This window comes from Equus przewalskii, chromosome 18 (genome assembly GCF_037783145.1).
Source record: "Equus przewalskii isolate Varuska chromosome 18, EquPr2, whole genome shotgun sequence".
NCBI classification, from domain to species: domain Eukaryota; kingdom Metazoa; phylum Chordata; class Mammalia; order Perissodactyla; family Equidae; genus Equus; species Equus przewalskii.
Genome location: NC_091848.1, coordinates 55,057,977 through 55,075,846, shown reverse-complemented (window position 1 = coordinate 55,075,846; position 17,870 = coordinate 55,057,977). Strand labels below are relative to the sequence as shown.

The window sequence follows — 17,870 nt, the reverse complement described above, 5'->3', positions numbered from 1 at the left end:
AAAATCATTTACTGTCCCATCAGAGGCCTCCAGCCCCCCTCCGTTTCCCCTATTAAGATGATATTTAAGCCTGAATTCTAAACCACCTCAAAGAGTTACTCATTTTTCCCTGGGGATCTCCTATGTAAACATGAAGTTATGCAGGTTAATAAACTTCTGCTTGTTTTTCTCATGTTAATCTGTCTTTTGTTATAGGGGCCCCAGTGAGAAATTAGAATGGTAGTAGGAAAATTATTTTTCCTCCTCTACAATGCCAAGGCGTGACTTGATGCGGGAGGGGAATTAGGTCCCAAACATCTCCATGAGACTTGCCCAAGCCACCCCAAATAGATATACATCTATGTTAAAACCATGTGCTTTTCCCACAAAGAAATTTTAAGCCGTAGCAATAAACACACAATGTAAGAACAGTGTGCTTTCTATTCTAAATATTTTCAAGACAAATTCCCAACTTCTACCCCAACCTAATTTCTACCCTTAAGTCCTCTGGTTTAGAAAATTTGTCAGCACTATCATATTATCAAAGGAAATATTGTAACAGCATGTAACCACAATTTGTACTCATATCTATACTCACAATCTGCTGAGAAATAGGACATATGTGTTTTAAAATCCATAAAAACATGTCTTGAAAGCTTCAATTCAGCTAAGTCTGGCTTGCTCAGATATTTAGAGCAAGCCGCAAGTTTTTACAGTGTTTGCATTACCCTAACCATTCAAGAGGATGCAGATGTCTCCATTAAGCTTGTCGGCTCCACAACTGAGCAGGAGAAAATGAAATCGAAGCTCCACAAACATGAAGCGCATGGTTTGCTGCTATGGGTCTCGATGACGGGTGTAGATCTCTCAACAGTTGATAAAGTTGTGGTGTTCTAAATTGATTGCTGAGATGGGCAGTGGTGCACGTCCTCGCCTGTCTCTTCCTTGCTCACACTGCTTGACTGGTCACTCGCAGCCATGTGTCTAGATCAATATCCCAACATGTAAGAGATGATTGGGATGTTGCAAAGCAAAGCAATTTAAAGGGAGGTTTAAGCTGCTGAAATTGAAAAGCATCTCAAATAATAAACACGTACGTCTAGTGATAGCCGAGACTCCCAAGCAGAAGTGTCAGAAAGGGACCCCGTGTCCTTTCTAAGTTACAAACTAAATTTTCAGTCTCCTTGGGAAACCCTCCAGACGGGAAGGATCCATCTGACATATGCTCCTCTTTTGTTATGCTGATGTATCTTGACAACTCATTTTACACAAGCTGACCCTCTGCTGGTTTTTTGGTGAAAGAAGCTTTGGAGTTTAGTTTCCAAACTTAAATCTTGCAACTAAATACATTAGACTTGCAGAATGTTTTATGAAGTACTTCAAAGGCTTCTCTAAGACTAGGCTATAAAGGTATATTTTATTTACTGAACTTTGCCCAAACCTGCCCGCACTAGAAGCAAGGAGAGCACACTTAATCTGCGGGTGCCAAGGGACAAGTACATCTTTTTGAAAAATGTGCTTGGGTGCTGTGAGATTGTACAGTTCCAAAAGGGCCATGACAATGTCTCCCATTCCACATTGCCTTCTTTGATGCTCCTCCTGTCAAGAGGTGGGCTGTCCGTGTTCCTTCTCCTTGCCTCTGGGTGGACTTGTGACTACAGCCGAGGTGCTGTACTGAAGCTGAGTATAAAAAGCAATACAGCTCCTGCTTTGTTCTCCTGGGACGCTCAGAACACAGTCATTGTGCTGGAGGAAGCTTAAGCAACTCCATGGAGGAGCCCACTGCAAAGGACCAATAGCCTGAACCTTCTCACCAGCCCTGAGTGAGCCGCTGTGGAAGGTGACCCCCCAGTTCCCACACACTGTCATGTGGCACAGCAGTGACTGTCCCCATCGAGTTCAGTCCAAGTTGTAGTTGTGTGAGCAAAATAAATGATCACCATTTTACTTTAGAAGTCTGGATGCTTAGTCAGGCAGCAAAGGATTGCTGTGCTAGGAAATTATACTTAACCTGTGGGGACTTAAATTCGGTAGTGTTTTCCTTTCCTCCATCACAGGACTTGCAGGTTAAATTATGTATCGTCTGCATGGTCTGCAAGCTAAATTATGGCCCATAGCTAAGAATGGTTTCCATATTTTTAAAATGTTATTGAAGAGAAAAACCCCAAATAAACAAGCAAACAAACAAAACACAAAGAATATGTGACAGAGACTGTATGGGGCCTGCAAAGACTAAAATATCTGCTATCTGACCCTTTGCAGAAAAAGTTTGCTGACCTCTGCTCTACAATAATCCATCTTCTCTCAGGTACTACGTTGGAATTAGTGCTGCTGGTTTTATGCTGGAAGAAAAGTCTGGCAACAAGAGGAACTCTCAGAAATCTTCCTCTGAGGACCCTGCTGTAACCGTCTTTGCACAACCAACTTAGACTTTGAAGTTTACACATTTTACCCTCTTGCAAAGGTGTTGATTTCCCCATTAAGATGCAATAGACCATAGTTCAAGAAAATGTATTCAGGGTGTTATATACCTCAGAATCAGAAATTATTGGTTAGGAAAGTGTTGGAAAACATTTGCTTGAGATCAGGAAAGAGACATCCTACCTTCTTTTCTCTGCCTTCAAATATGTACATCTGGTACATCTGTCACTTCTTACCTGAGGCTGAAATAATATGAATTTAAGGGAAAGGATATTTGCACACATTTGCATTGTATATTATGATCATATATTGGAACTAAATGTTTCTGAGATTGAAATTGAACTACAAAATGTGAACACGTAACACCAGAAATTTTAGCATTTCTTTCTTAGATGACTGAATCGATAAATTAAGGCATCGTGTCCAAGTCAACTACTGGCCCAGAATTGTATTAGCAGCTGTGCTGTTCCGGGGGCTCAGCGTGCCAGTAATATCACAGGATCTGGCCAAAAAGTCATTTCCTCATAGCTGCTCTTTCACCGAACAGATATTTTCATCATATCTCTAATTTCAGATTCAAAAATTGTTGATATCTAAACCCTTATCAGTGTGTTGTGAGAAATGAGCATTTTAGTATAATAGTGTTTGGATGTAGACAGGAAAATAATGGAAGTTTGGGATTTTGCATCCTGCTACTCTTCTCCATTGAATTGTGGGTGGGGGTGTGGAGGTGCCTGAGGATGAGTAGATGTGGCAGGAATCTTCCATCCCTGACATCCCTGCTCTTTGGAGTTTTTTTTTTTTTTTTTTTACTTTTGATGAAACTACTTATTATACTCAAAAGCTAGAGTTTTGAGTTGGTAAAAATTTTAATTAGAAATATTTTTGACATTTAAACGACTATCATTTTGCCATTGGCCAATGAAATGAGTCAGTGGAAAATGATGATTATGAAAGAAATAATTTTCACAATTAGCATACCTTTAAGTACTGACTCCATCTGTCCTTTACCAGGGGGCTTGGTGGATTTTAGAGAAAACAACATAATGCAGGCCTTATCAGGTTGCATTTAAGCCCTCCATAGGTTGGAATTGCCCTGGAGCTTTAATTTTTGAAATATGTTTCCAGCGCGAGGTAAAATTGATGTGATGACATAAAGAGGCAAAACAAGTAACAACCTTTCAAAGAGATTCAACATAATTGTTACAAAGTGAGAAACCTTTTAGAACCACCATACATTTCAGCAAGAACTGTGTCGTTTTCCATTATGGTTTTTATAGAGCTTCTGTAATATCGGTTCATAAAATGTGTGTCTGCAGAAATTATCTACGGAAGTTGGAAGTAGGAAAGACCTGCTAGGTCATCTATTTCATTTACAAGCCATCAATAACTAATGTAAGACACGACAATAATGCAACATTGAGGCTATATATTTAAACACAGAAGTCAGGAAATGCAAAAATCAAGGATCTCATAATAACATCAAACACCCACAGTGCACAGATAAAATAATTTTGATTGCTAATTATACTGTTAAGTGTTATACCTTAAAATGAAGCACATGAAATATGAACAAGCTAATGTTCCCTTGAGATACTTAACTTGCATTTCCTGGCTTTTACGTTTAAATTGGAAACTTTCAAAGTTTCATTGACATAGATTTTTGTTTTTCATTTCCTTCCTTTATTTTTGAAGAAAATGAAAAACAAAATGTTGTCCATTGATCACTGATGTTGTTAACAGTGTTAAGCATTACTCTCAGTCTCCACAGAGCTTTCTGAAGTGATTTTAAAATCGGACTGGTAAAATTAACTAGAACCCTGGCCATGGTCCTCAGGATGCGGTCATCTATGTTTCTGAGCGTGGACCCGGTGCTGTGGTTTGATTCTTTCATTTAAACGTGGAGCTGCCTTCTGCAAACAAATTGACTCTGTGCCACATGTGTAGATTTCTAACTTTCACAAAGAACAATTTGAAAGGGAATAGGAGGTAGTGATAGGTCCACATCTGTTAAATTTTGATTTGAGGAAGGCTTTTCAAGAGGGTAGAGTCTGCATTTCCATACAGTCAGCATCTAATGATTCTTCTGATTTTCTTGAGGCTGTTGGAAATTGTGTAGTTTGGTCTTGACATGCTGCTTTTCATAACCCACGCTCACAATTTCTTTAGAGACAGATACTGTCATTTCGAGGTGTTTTGTTTGCATTTGTTTCTTGTTAATTCATACTTCCATTTGTTCTTTAATTGAATTACATGTTGTTGGAAGTTTAATAGCTTCTCTTGAAAACCTAGGAGAAGCATTTGTCAGGCAGATGCTGGTGCCCCAGCGACAGTCCTTCACGATGCATGAATCAGCCCTGCTATGCTTCACTACCTTTAAAAGTCTCATGATTTATTCTGAAACACAGGCAATGTCTCCTGTCTCTAATTGCATTACGTGGATGTGATAGTCTTCTGCATATTCAAACCGTCTCATGGTCCTCATAGTGTAATCTTTTTTGAAGAACTTTAAGTGACAATTAGAGATTCACATTTCAGCGAAAATTCAGTTGCATGTGATGCTACTAATGCAAAGAACTCAAATGAGTTAATGGACAAACACCTTTTAGGCAGACTAGTTTCCTCCGCTCAGGACAAAAACAACTGGGTGGCATCTTTCTCTTTTGCCTTTCAGCTGAAAAGATTATGTTATATTGATTATATGACACATCTTGATTTTTAGAGACATCAAACTAAAAAAACTTGCCCTTTGGGGATCCAGGAAGTATGGTAATCATATGAATAATAGCCAATACAACACAGTTCAGATGGGGAAACTGAGTCTGGGAGAAGATAAATAACTTCCTCAAGCTCACAGGGTTAGCAGGTAGCAGAGGCAGCATTCAGATGGAGCGGTACTGGCTCTCTCGAGCGTGGGCTCTTAACCACTGCTCCTCCTGGTTCCCTATCCTCTTCCCACAACCTGTACCGAGCCTCTCAGTGATCTATGAACATGCTGTTCTCTTTCCAGCTTCTGTGTAGCTGGGCACATGGTCTCCACTTCTCCATCTGGCTCCTTCTGAAAGCAGAGTGGCTAAGGGAATGCGCTCTAGACTCAAGTGACTAGAGTCCTGGGCCCATCACTTACTAACTAAGCCTCAGTGGCCTCATTCCTAAAATGCAGATTACTTACTTCTTATCTCATAGGTTTCTAGGGAGGATTAAGTGAAATAATAGAAGTAAAGTGTTTAGCAACAATGACAGGCGCATAAAAAATCATTATCAATGAGAAGAAGGAGAAGAGGAAGAAAGTAAGAATGACCCGTGTTCCTTTCTTTACAATAACTTCTACCACTCCTCACAGTGTATTTTTCATACCGGTCAATTCAGTTACGGGCGGACAACATTTTTTGAATGTTGACTTTTTGCATGTCCAGTCCTAGTTTTACTATCATCAGGGTAATTAATGGTGTTACAAGAAATGTAAAGATGCTGTGTAATGGGGAGAGCTCCTACATGGTGTCAAAGAGAAACAGAGCTGGACACTAGTTAAAGTTGGTAAAGACAGAGTTTATTCCGTATTGTTGCATAGAGGAAAGGAGACTTCAGTATGGAACTGAGCTCAATTCCTAACACAACAAGGACAAATGAGGATTTATAGACAAGAGGCAGAGTGAGAGGGTCAATGGATGGAAAATTACTAAGAGGAGACATCAAGGGTAGAGGATTCCTGCTAAAACCACTTAATAAGATTCTGGCTGAAGGCAAGATGCTCGGATATCAAAGTGGGGGATGAGGAACTTGATCAGATATCAAGGTTGATCAGATATTCAAGGTGTGGGGGTGACTTTGCAGAGTTCTTGCTAAAACTGGGTTCAGCAGGAATGGACACAGAAGGCCAAGATGGAGGCCTAGTGGAGAAGAAGGCCCACTGAAGTTTGGTCAAGGAGGGAGACTTTGTCAGTGGGACTCAATGGCAAACTGTGAGGGAAGTCCTCTTTCCCGCTCTATGTCTCTTTCCTCTTGCTGCTTTCGTTACAGTGATATTTAATGGCCTCCCTTCCTTCGATAGACTTATGTAGAGCCCCTTCTTTGCAAGTGAGTGTTGCTTGGAGAGGGAGGGTGGACAGGAGACTCTCAATCAATGTGTCACTCAATCTTGCCCTGAGATCCCTCCCTCAGCTGAGGAGTTGGAACTGAGTAGAGAACTCTGATGAGGTATTTTAAGGATTAAAATCTCAAATTTTGAAAAGTAGGAATATTTGATCTTTATTATGTAGGTCCTTCCTATTCGGTGCCAGAAGGTGCATCTCCAGGTCCGGGGCAGCATCGATTCAGAGAGTCCGAGTGAGTTACTGCTCCTTGCTGTGGGGCAAATCTAGAGTCTGACCTTATCCACTACCTGTCCTGGGTACCACTTCCCTCACATTTCCCCAATCTGAACATGCACTGGGTCTCAATGAAATTATGCAGTGTTTCGCTGAAGAATCTTAAATGACTTTGCGTTTTGTTTTCAGAGGGTAAGCTTTTCGCTTCACTAATCACCATGGCTTTTAAATTCTTACATTTACTAATTACAATACTTCCTCTGAGATATTTGTAGAAATCTTTACTTATTCCAAAGATATGGTAAACTAAATGATATTTTCTCTTTAGAGGCATGTTCTGTGCAGTTGAGTTAATGGTGACAGATTACTTTCACCCCTGAGATAAACGTGTGTGTGAATGCACACACACACGCACACACTACGTAGACACATGTATGCATGGAGATCAGCGGGAGCAAAGAGGAATAGTTCAATGCCATTTAAATAAAAGCTTTGATTTTAGAAAAAAGTGGGAAATGAGAGACGAATCTCAAAGAAGCGAAAAAATATTAGAACTTGGGAGAAACCGCTATTTTCTCTTCTCTCTGACCTTTGGCATATTATTTATCTAGTGGGTTGCAGTCAGCTTTAATATCTGAAAAAGGTCGTATGAATAGTGAGGTTCGCGTCCCGTAATTGAATAATGCAGGCAGCAGGGATCCAGAGAGCTGGACATGTGATTCTCTCGCCGGCTCATTTCTGCCCCTGTTTGTTGTTTGACCTGAGGCAAGTCCTTCTCTTCTTTGTCTGTCAGGGGTGATAATGAGATCTCTCCCTTCTCTTTCTAACGTCGATGTTGTGAAGACGCAACCATCTCCTGACTGGCCTTTCCCCTTCTATACACCTCCTGGAGCTCCCTGCTCCCTCCCTTCCCACAAGGCTGCTCTGCACCCTGGTCCCTGTTCAAAAATCCCCAGCTCTTTCTCATGGTGGTCTCCAAGGTCCTCCCCATTCTAATCCCAAGCAATCGCTGAGCATCTTCAATGTGCTAGACATTGTACTGTGCTCTTTGGATACTAACTCTTAATCTTCATACCACCATGAGTATAGCTGTTAACGCTCACAACCCTTTAAATATAAAGAAAATAAAATCTTTAAAAGCACACGTTTGAAGGCAAGTCTGTTGGATTCTTGGCTTTTGCTCCTTCCACATGCATATTCACGCTGTTGCTATGTAGCTTGTACCTTTATCTGCCACCCCCCACCCCCAACCCGCCGCCCAAGTTCCATACAGAGGATAGAGTGACTGTTTTAAAACACAAACCATGGCATCTGCTTAAAATATTCTATTGGTTCCCATTATATTTAGGATACAGTGTCACTCTCTACCGTGACCCTCAGGGCTGTATGTGACCTACGTCACACTTAGATCTTGATCCTCATCTCCCCTTCCTTGTCTACCTCACCTCAGTCATTGGTGGCCTTCTTAGAACAGTACCCCTGGCCCAGGGTGTCCTGCTGTTGTTGTCACCCAGGCGTGGCGCGTTCTAACCGTCGACTTCACGTGCGCACCCCTCCTCCTCATTCGGTGTCAGCTCCTCGTTTGCTAGTTCCAGGTCGGTCTATGTAGACATATACAGTCCTTCTCTTAGTGGCTGCATGGTATTTATCATACGGACATACCTTAATTCAGTTTACCTGTCCTCTGCCTAGAGGCATTTAGGTTCTGGCCACTCTTTCACATTTACAAAAACGAAAAAACCGTGATATGAAGGATCACGTGTACACATTAACACACTCAAAGGAGATTATTTATAGGAATAATTGCCTGAGATGGAATTGCTGGATCAAAGGGTATGGGATAATTACTGTTGGTAGATTTTGCCAAGCCAGAGAGTTTAAATTTTTTTTTCAGCTTTTTTGAGGTAAAATTGACCAAAAAAACTGTATATATTTAAGGTATACAACGTGATGCTTTGATACACGTATACATTGTGAAATAATTCCCTTAATCAAGTTAATTAGCACATCCATCACGTCACATAGTTATTATTTCTTTTGATGTGTTAAGAACACTTAAGATCTACTCTCCTAGCAACTTTCAAGTATACAATACAGTTATTAACCAGAGCCACCATGCTGTACATTAGGTCCCCAGAACTTAGTCATTTTACAGCTGAAAGTTTGTACCCTTTCACCAACATTTCCCCATTTTCCCCACCCTTTAGCCCTTTGATTGCCACTGTTCTACTCACAGAGTTTAATTTTAAAGCATAACTCAGTGAAGGTGTTCATGATATGTAGGTTCATGAAGCTCTAACTTGATCCAAGGATAGACCTTAGACTTCAGGAGCGGACGTCATAAAAGACTTTCCCTGATGTACACTTTTCTCAGCAGGTCTTTAGATAAGAAATTTTTTCTGAACACAGCCTCCCACACTCCTGTTGCTAACTAAAGGGTGAGCCACAGGCTTAGGAGTACTGGGATAAAAACAAGACTTGACCTCCTGCTATGCACCCTGGAAAGCCTGAGCTGTATTTTTGCCTGGTTGGAGGGTCCCAAGCTTCTCTATGAGGATAAACCAGGGGGCTCCCTTTACTGAATATGCACCCTCTGCCTTCTTCACGCTCAGAAGGGCTGGCACCAAGGTTACGTCCTCCAGAAGTTTTCCTGACTATACAAAAAATGCAATCTTTACCTTTTCTTCACTCCTTCCACACTTACTGGCTGCACCATTTACTTGGTCCTAAAAACATGCTCTACTTGATCATTTCTTATTTATCTCTTTTCTTTGTCTTCCTCCCCTCACTTGGGTTGTGTGGTGCTCAAGGGCAGAGATGTTGCCACATCCCTCTTCCTATTTCCAAACCTAATTCAAGAACTCACACATTCTAATCCAAACAGTAACAGTGATCATGCTGCTGAGTGTCCACTGCTCCCGACAGGCCCTGGACCTCTCACCCCTCTTCTAACCAGGCTCCCTTTGGCCTATAATATTCCAGCAGGAGGCAACTGGCTCCAAGCAGGAGCTGATCTCAGGTGTGGAATATTTTCCTTTCATATGAATTTCATACCAGCATGAGTCTGTGACATTGGCTTTATTAGTTGTTTTCTAACCAACTGAACCCATGACTAAACATTTTTAGGGCAAAATTTCCATTACAACTCATTGTTAAGCTGACTCTAAGAAGAAAACAAACTATAGCCCTGAAGGAAAAAGCATCAAAAACTTGCCAGTGAGAGAAAATTGGGGTTATACGGTCAGTCTGCCTGCCATGTCAGCTACAGTACGCTTCCTCCGTAATGAGCTATGCAGCGATCCATAAATATATGATCCATATATATATATGAAAGACTGCTGAAATCAAATTTTTAGAAGTAGTCATTATTGATGTTTTCGTGTCCTGGCATAGTAACATTTGACAGGCCTGCATAATTTTGTGCTTTTACTGCTGCAAAGCTAAGTGTCTCAACAGTTGTGTATGAAGTACACACAATGCAAGGAAGTTTTTGTTCTCATCTCTTTGGTTTTGCATATTATGGGCACTCATTCTGTTTGATTGGCAGGTCGTCTTCACAAGATACCTTAAAAGGTTGCAGGCACTTCTTTTGGCTTTTTCCTGGGGAGAGAACATTGACAGTGTCTTATGCTCCTTGAAATGAGGATTGGGCACCTAGGTACCATGAGTCATGAGAGGACCAAAACCAGCTGATTTTTCCTAAATCTTAATTTATTGCTTGACCTTTGACATTGATAATTATTGATGTGCTAATCTTTGTTATGAAAAGAAAGCCATTGTGTGGAATGCTTAGTACAGACTTGGCCTAGCCCCTTGTTTACAAATGGTTAGGATTATTTGAGTTCTCACACTGTTTCAGCTCAACATTTGACACACAAACTGCAGTAAAGGGAGGCAAAAAGTGAAGGAGAGATAAAAAGTAATTATTTGGGCAATTTAGACTCCACGACCTTTTTGTCTCATTTTAGGTTTTGAAGTTTAGATCTTTTGAAACCAGTTTTAACCAAAGTCAAACTTGATAAACTAAGGTTATCCCCATAATAAATGTATTATGGGCAAGGGCAATTTTTCCCCCAGAGATTTGACTACTTCTTTTAGCAGCTCTTAAACCAATAGTCCTTTTCAGAAGTAAAAAGCATTGCGTGTAATTTTTTAAACCCTCAATATATTGTGGCATTTCTTGGCCCACAATAACTCCATAAATGCTTTCTTGTGAGCTTAATTTTAAAATCATTACAAATGCTGTTTTTTTTTTTTGCTTAAATATTTTACTGCTTTTCTTTACTTCTGTCTTTGATGTCCATTATAAAATTCTTTTAATCATTTGAATATCTTTCTTCTACTATTCATTCATTCAATAGACATTTACTGAGCACTAACTAAGCCTTTCTCATATAATATGAAAACGTGCCTGCTTGTGAAGCAATTTCACCCTTGTTTGAGATGGTACCTGATGCGGGGTCGGTGAGCCAAGGAGTCGAAAGAAAGATTTCCTAGACTCTTAAGATCTGGCAGTAGTGCTCTTTTATTTTGAGAATAGATTAGCATGGGGACAGGACCCATGGGCAGACAGAGCTGCTGCGTGGGGACAGGACCCACGGGCAGGAGGAGCTCTGCTGCCCCCGTTACTGCTGCAGACATGGGTGGGGAGTAAGGCTAAATTTAAGGCATAGGTATGTGAGTCATCTCTTTACAAGACAAAGGAAAGAACATGTAAAAAAGTTAAAATGGTATCAGTGCAGGTGGGGTCTGGCCATTGGGTGGTCCCACAACTTTAGATACGAATCTGGTCATACAGATCGGCATGTAGGTGAGGATGCCCTGGTCTTCTCTCCCTGGGGCAGCCCTAGTTCATACCATAAAAATCCACTGGGTCATATAGTTTGGCATGTAGGCCAGATCACCTTGGGCTTCTCTAGCTGGGGCAGCCTTAATCCACATCAGTACCAATGCCTGAACATCAAGAAAACATTTGTAGAAAGACTTAGTATGTATATATTGGTACTTTAAATGGGATACTGTGTAATGGTACAAAAACTGAGTATTCCTAATCTGAGAATGCTGGAAATAGTAGAATAAATAAAGGCTAAGTCCTTAGTGAGGGGACTTGGATAAATCCAGAGGTGCTCAGTTTATTTAAGTGGTATAAAGAAATACATACAACACTGCAGACCAAAAAAACTCTCACAGTGCAGAGCTGTTCATTTGTTCAGTTCATTTCGGACTTCTTGAGGCAATAGAATAATATTTGATGAGGATGGACAATCTTCCTTAATGACCCATCTTTATTCAGGCAAAGCTCAGAAGCTGAAAAATGTCAAGCTGTTTCCTTCAGGTTGGGCTGTGTGAAGGTGACGTCTTCAGCCTGCATTGTTAAATGTCAAACATATGAGTGGACTTTAATCGTGATCTTCATATTGATAAAAGTTGTGGCTGTGGGTTGGTGATAAAATTGAAACAATTAGCATTTTTAAACATTTTATTTTGGGAAATTTCAAACACATAAAAAAATAGAATAGTGGAATGAACCCCTATGTGCCCATCATCCAGCCTCAAAAATATCAGCATTCAGCCATTCTTGTTTTGTCTTCACTTCCACTCACTCCCCACACCTACTTGATTATTATTATTAATATTTACAGTTGCGAGATACGACTTAGAGCAATTGAAATGCACAAATCTCAGCTGTACAATTTTCACAAATAAGTACCCTCTTGTAACCCACCCCGTGATCGGCAGTGGGATTTATGTTTATTATTGTGGATGCTGTAACTTCCGTAGGTACTCACATGGAAGAGAGGGACTTTCTCCCTCCATCTACTTGCTGATGCTCAGGCCCGTTGGTTGAGTCTTATATGTGGGCTTGAAGGACATTAGATGGATGAACTTTTGCTTCCTAGCTAACAGCTTTTTAATATTCTTCTCAATTACAGGCTCTCTGAAATATCCTCCCCTTCCGCCTCTTCAAGGTGCAAGGAAGAGGAGGTGGCTGTCATGAATCAGAGAAGGGAAAAGTGGAGGAAGACTCTCCAGGTCCCATGTCGATCCTCAGGGTTTTTCCTTTGCTGGAAAACTGGTTGAAATTAGAGTCAAATGATCTATTGCAGGCTTTTACCTAAGTGAGAAAATATCTGTTTTTCCTTTGATCCCTAGTAATTCGTTTTTGAGCTGTAACTTAGTAGCTTCATCATACTGTTAGATTTCTATAACCTCGTGATGAATCAGGAAATTAATAAAATTTTAGTTTTTCCTGATACGTCTTGGCTGTGGTTATCAAAGTCGCGTCAGTGTGGCTGAGTGGAAGGTGGGACATGGTGGGATTCCTGGGGCATATTGGGGGCTGCAAGCAGCAGACTGTGTGGCTTGAAAATGTGCTGCTCTGTCTGTTTCCTCCTTCTGGCTTTGCTCAGCCCAGTTCCTCAGCAGTGAGTAATAAGCACTTAATTCAGTGTACCAGAGATATTCACAATATTTCTTTCCTCTGTTCGCATTGAAGGTTATAAACCAGTACAGAGATATTTAAAAAAATGAAGTCAGAATTCTTCACTTGTTGCCAAGATATTGTTAGTTATTCATGGTCAGTGCCTATTTGCAAGGTTGATCATTATAATTCTGCAGAAAACTGCCTGGATTCCTGTGTCATTCTTGAATAATCAAAATCCAGAGCTTCAGTAAGGGTGCTCCTCATTTACAAGGTTAATTTCTGCAATAATGATGTCTACAATCTCACATACATTTTAGAACTGAGAATTTATTGCATAGGGCACAAACTCATAGGCTATGCAGTGTAAATAACCTTATTAAGAAGGCAGTGAGAAGATATACATTACTGTTCCGTTGGGTCAGAAGGGTAAACTCAACAAGAAAATGAGGCATTTACCACTAAGTAGTCCAGCTGATTTATTTTACTGTGCCTTTTTCATTTTGAGCCTTTTGAAGCACAGGCTGCCTAGGTACTCTGCCCTCACCTAGGCATTCATTTAGAATGTGGGAACTGTCCCAGGGAACAATGCCAGGGGCTATGTGTTAACCGAAGTTGGAATTGAGGTAACATGTCAGGTAAGGGTGATTTGATAGTAACCTGCTTTTGCTTTGTGCTCCAGGTGTTTCTGTTAGGATTCAGTATAACATATGCTGGAGAACTTCTTCCTGTCAGCACCAGCAAAACTCATTCGATCTCCATGTAAGCAGTGACTCAGCACTGAGTAGAGACCAGAACCAAGACAGAGTAGCAGATACTAACGCTTCAGCTGTCTCCTGTAGAGGGTTGGATTTCCAGTTCATCTCTAATTGCTTTGGAACAGGAAAGTTGCTCTCTACTTCTTTTCTGCCTAGAGGCAGCATCCTGTATAGTGGTGTGCCAGTGGAAGAAGTCTGTCAGCCAAGTGGTCTTCTGAGAAATGAGGTTACATTGTATATGACAGAAAACATCATATCAAAGCTGTAATATCCTCACGGCCCTTCCCTTAATGGTCACTTAGTCTAGCAGTATATACTTTTTCTAGTCCTTGAATCAACAAAATAGTTTTAGATATTTTTAGGAAGGTATCAGTGTCTTTCAAGACAGTAACAGCTGCTATAATATTTCTTTACCTGACGTTGATAATGATTATAGATTACTAATTGCTGTATTGAAAATATTGTAAGCTGGAGTGGACTCATAAGAAAAGCATTTTGTTTTATAATGATCTCAAAATGTGTCATACTGAGTATATCTTATAATCTGTACATTTATCTAGATAAATTGCTTGTTGAGATTTACTGGTTTGGCTCATTCTCTGGTTTGCCTGGGAGGATGGAGTATGTCCCTTTCTTTCACCCAGCTCCCTGAGCTTCATTTTTGGCTTACTTTATCCTAGTCACACTTATCTAAAGAGAAAAATGGTTTCTCAATTTTCGTTGTTCCAAATCTCTGCCTCATGGAAGCAGAATACTCACTTTAGTTACTTAAATGTTCAAATAAAATCAGAGCCATGTTGACCATCGATAGCAGAAAGCAAAGAAACATAACTGACAGAAGATGGGGTCGTGCAGTGAAAGGAACAGGAACCTAAAATTTTGAGAGCAGGTGCACATCTCTCCAGATTCAAGTCCATAAAGGTGAATGTATTCAATAAAATTTGAAGCAATTTTCATCAGTGTCACCTCCTTATTCATTGGAGACCAAGTAATGTGACCCACCCCATGTGACTTTTGTGGTGCTGGATTCTTTTCTAAACTTTACTAACCTGCACCATCAGTGTCAGCTTCAACTTGGACAGAATAGCTGTTCCTAATTCTGAATGTACTTTTCAAAATCTGAACTGTTGGTGAAAATAATTTCTCTGTCTTATTCAACTCTTTTAAAGGGTTAGGAGTGAGGAGGTGTCAGCCCCATTCCTTGTCCTGGTGCTAACTAGCCCATGGTGATGTTGGGTACTTAGCCCCTTGGGACCTCGGTTTTCTCTTTGTCAAATAAAAAAGGTTGGCTACATAATTAAGATTCCTTCCATCTCTAAAATTCTCCACTCCACATCTTTTTTAAAAAATTATTTTAATTCTCATTAATTATATAATACTTATTAACAATGATCAACTGTCCCCTCATCTTGAAAATACTAGAACTGAATCTAGAAATGTAAGTCTGTGATGGGATCTGACAAAAACACGTGGCTTCCTAACTCCCATGTGTTGCCTTTAGGACTGATGTGCTCAAGTGTGGCAGCCATGGAGTGGCACACGTGGATCTTACTTCAAGAAAGAACTTGTACTTAGCTGACCACCTCCAGCAGCAGCTCCTGAGGAACCACCTTGTGTTGGATCTGAGGCCCGTCTTCCCAGGTAATCCTCAGACCCTGTGTGAGAGTACTGGGGCCACCCATCTCTGCCCAATGTGGGAGCTCAGCTCTCCAACCGGCTGTCTTCGCTCTGGAGCTCCCGCCCAACTCCTCGCATTCCCTGAGACTCTTTCAGTTTTACAGCGCTCTGAGGCGTTCTCCACCCATTTCTTCCTTCTTCTTTCTTTCGTTTCACGAGTGCTGGATCTCTGTGATGTCTGAAAGTGTGTCCTGCTCACCTCTGCTTCCTCCTCTCTTGTCTTTCGCAGGCACTGCCACCCTCCGACCCCCAGGCCCAGTGGGCCTCTCGTACTTCCAGCTCCATCTCAGCATCTGCCTCCCGGAGGACCTGACCTGACACATTAGGGAATCCATGTCAGGCCAGAAGTAAAAAAGGATATATTGAAAAGATACATTTTCAGATCTATTTGAAAAGGGCCGTTTTGGTTATGTTTCTTTTTTCCTTTCTATTTTCTCTCTTGGAATTGAATGCTTTTAAAATTTTTTAGGATCTTAGAGACCTTAATATCAACCTCTTGATTTTTGATGGATGAAGAATGAGAGAGATATGAAGTGACTTGTCCAAGGTCATACTTGGACTAATTAGTAACCTGATATCTTAGACTCTGTGTTTTAGTGAAGAGGTGGTCAGGACAGAAGACTCCCTAACCCCTCAGACCAGGCCTTTACACTCGCAGTTCATTGTAACTCAGAATGTTCAAATGCACATCCCCAACTTGATCAGTAAGGGGTAGGTTTGGTCCTTCTTGGCGGCATCTTTTATAGTCAGAGATGAGAGCCTCACATAGAGGAGAGGATATTTGAGCCATGGGGCTCTTTTTTTTAAGCTGCTTTCAGCCTGGACCTGACTTAAGTCTTAGAGGTCAAACTCCCCCTTCCTGCACTGGAGTGACTAGAAAGAAACATCAGCATTCGAAGTGAGTTTTAGAGAAGTGCCGTACCTTCTGCTGTTGGTGTGCTGTGGGAATTTGTGCATAGCAATTAGGAACATAAATTTCTGTAGCAAGAGCAATATGAATACAGTTGAGGGCAAGTGGGTACAGAGCAATGGCAGACAGCAAAGCTTAGGGTTCTCTGCAAAGAGCACATCAGCACAGAGACCCAAAAGCAAACAGACCAGCCCAGGGATGGTAGAAACAGATGAGGCAGATGAAGTGAGGGCCAGGGGCAGCAGACTTTAACTGCTTCTACCTTAGGAAGGGCCAGGTTCATGGGCATGTGACTAGAGCAATAACACAGGGCTTGATGTTTAGGGTTTGATGCAATGTGGTCATCCTGAAATTATTAATAATTTTGTCTTTAAATTTGTATTTTGTCATCAAAATTGTCCCATTGTAATGACGGAGTATGCGCTGGGGTCTTGGAGCTTCTACTCACAGGTGGTCCTGCCTCCTGTCACCTCCCTACCTCACCTGGTCGGGTGCCCAGCAGCCCACTCCCCTGCCTCCACCCTTTGACTTCTCTTGCCCTCAGTCCCCAGTGGGGGCCCAGGCATGAGTGTGGAGAGGGCATTTCTGAGGGTCTGCACCTGACCAGCAGGTAGTCTCATTCCCAAGGGAGCAGGACATCAAAAGCGAGTAAAAATCACATGACAGGTTGAGAGATTGCAGAAGAACAGAAAAGCCTTTTTTCCCTACCTTTGAATAAGGAGTCCACTTTTTCATTTGCGCTGAACCCTGCAAATTACGTACCCAGCCCTCGCCTCAGGCCTTCATAAACATCTTTCTTTGCAAGGATGACAAATTAACAAGAGCATGACCCTTTCAGTATTGCTTCGTGTACTGTATAATATATAAAATATATAATGTATAATTACAGGTATAATATATAATGTAGTGACAGTTATGGTATCACTATGGTTCTAAATCTTATTTCTAAGTTTTGTAGGTTCTAGAACTTGATTTTATCTTTCTCTGTAGGTATTAGCTTCTGGAAGACTGATTTATGCCTACTAAACTGCAAGAGCCTCACGAAGAATTAATTTATTTTGAATTGATAAGTGGTTGGAAACACTGACATGGGAGGATCACCACATTTTCTTCTCAGAAGTGATGTCTGTTTGGGAAATCAGATGATTTTAAGAAAACTCAGACCAAAAGTATTTACATGATCTTTAGAAACAGTGTTAATAGATTGGCATGCACCCTTCTTTACTACAGGGACACACCTGTTGAGAGGGCCAGAGGCTCGCACCTGCCAATCAGGGCGCCCTGTTCAGTGGAGTGTGCTAGAGACACAAACACACGGTATTTACTTCTCAACTCTTGCTGACCCAGATTTTACCCTCCTGAAGAAGGCATTGGGTTTGGCAACCTTCAACATCCAA

The 17,870-nt window shown here is 41.1% G+C and overlaps 1 protein-coding gene across 2 annotated transcripts in view; it reads left to right on the top strand.

Annotated features, from left to right (window-relative positions):
• The window catches only part of ZPLD1 (zona pellucida like domain containing 1), a 219,619-nt gene that overhangs the window by 131,092 nt on the left and 70,657 nt on the right, over positions 1–17,870 (top strand). For both annotated transcript variants that reach the window (XM_070582878.1, XM_070582879.1), the window contains one exon: positions 15,388–15,527. In XM_070582878.1, the coding sequence (XP_070438979.1) occupies positions 15,388–15,527 (140 nt within the window). The remainder of the gene's footprint in view (positions 1–15,387; positions 15,528–17,870) is intronic.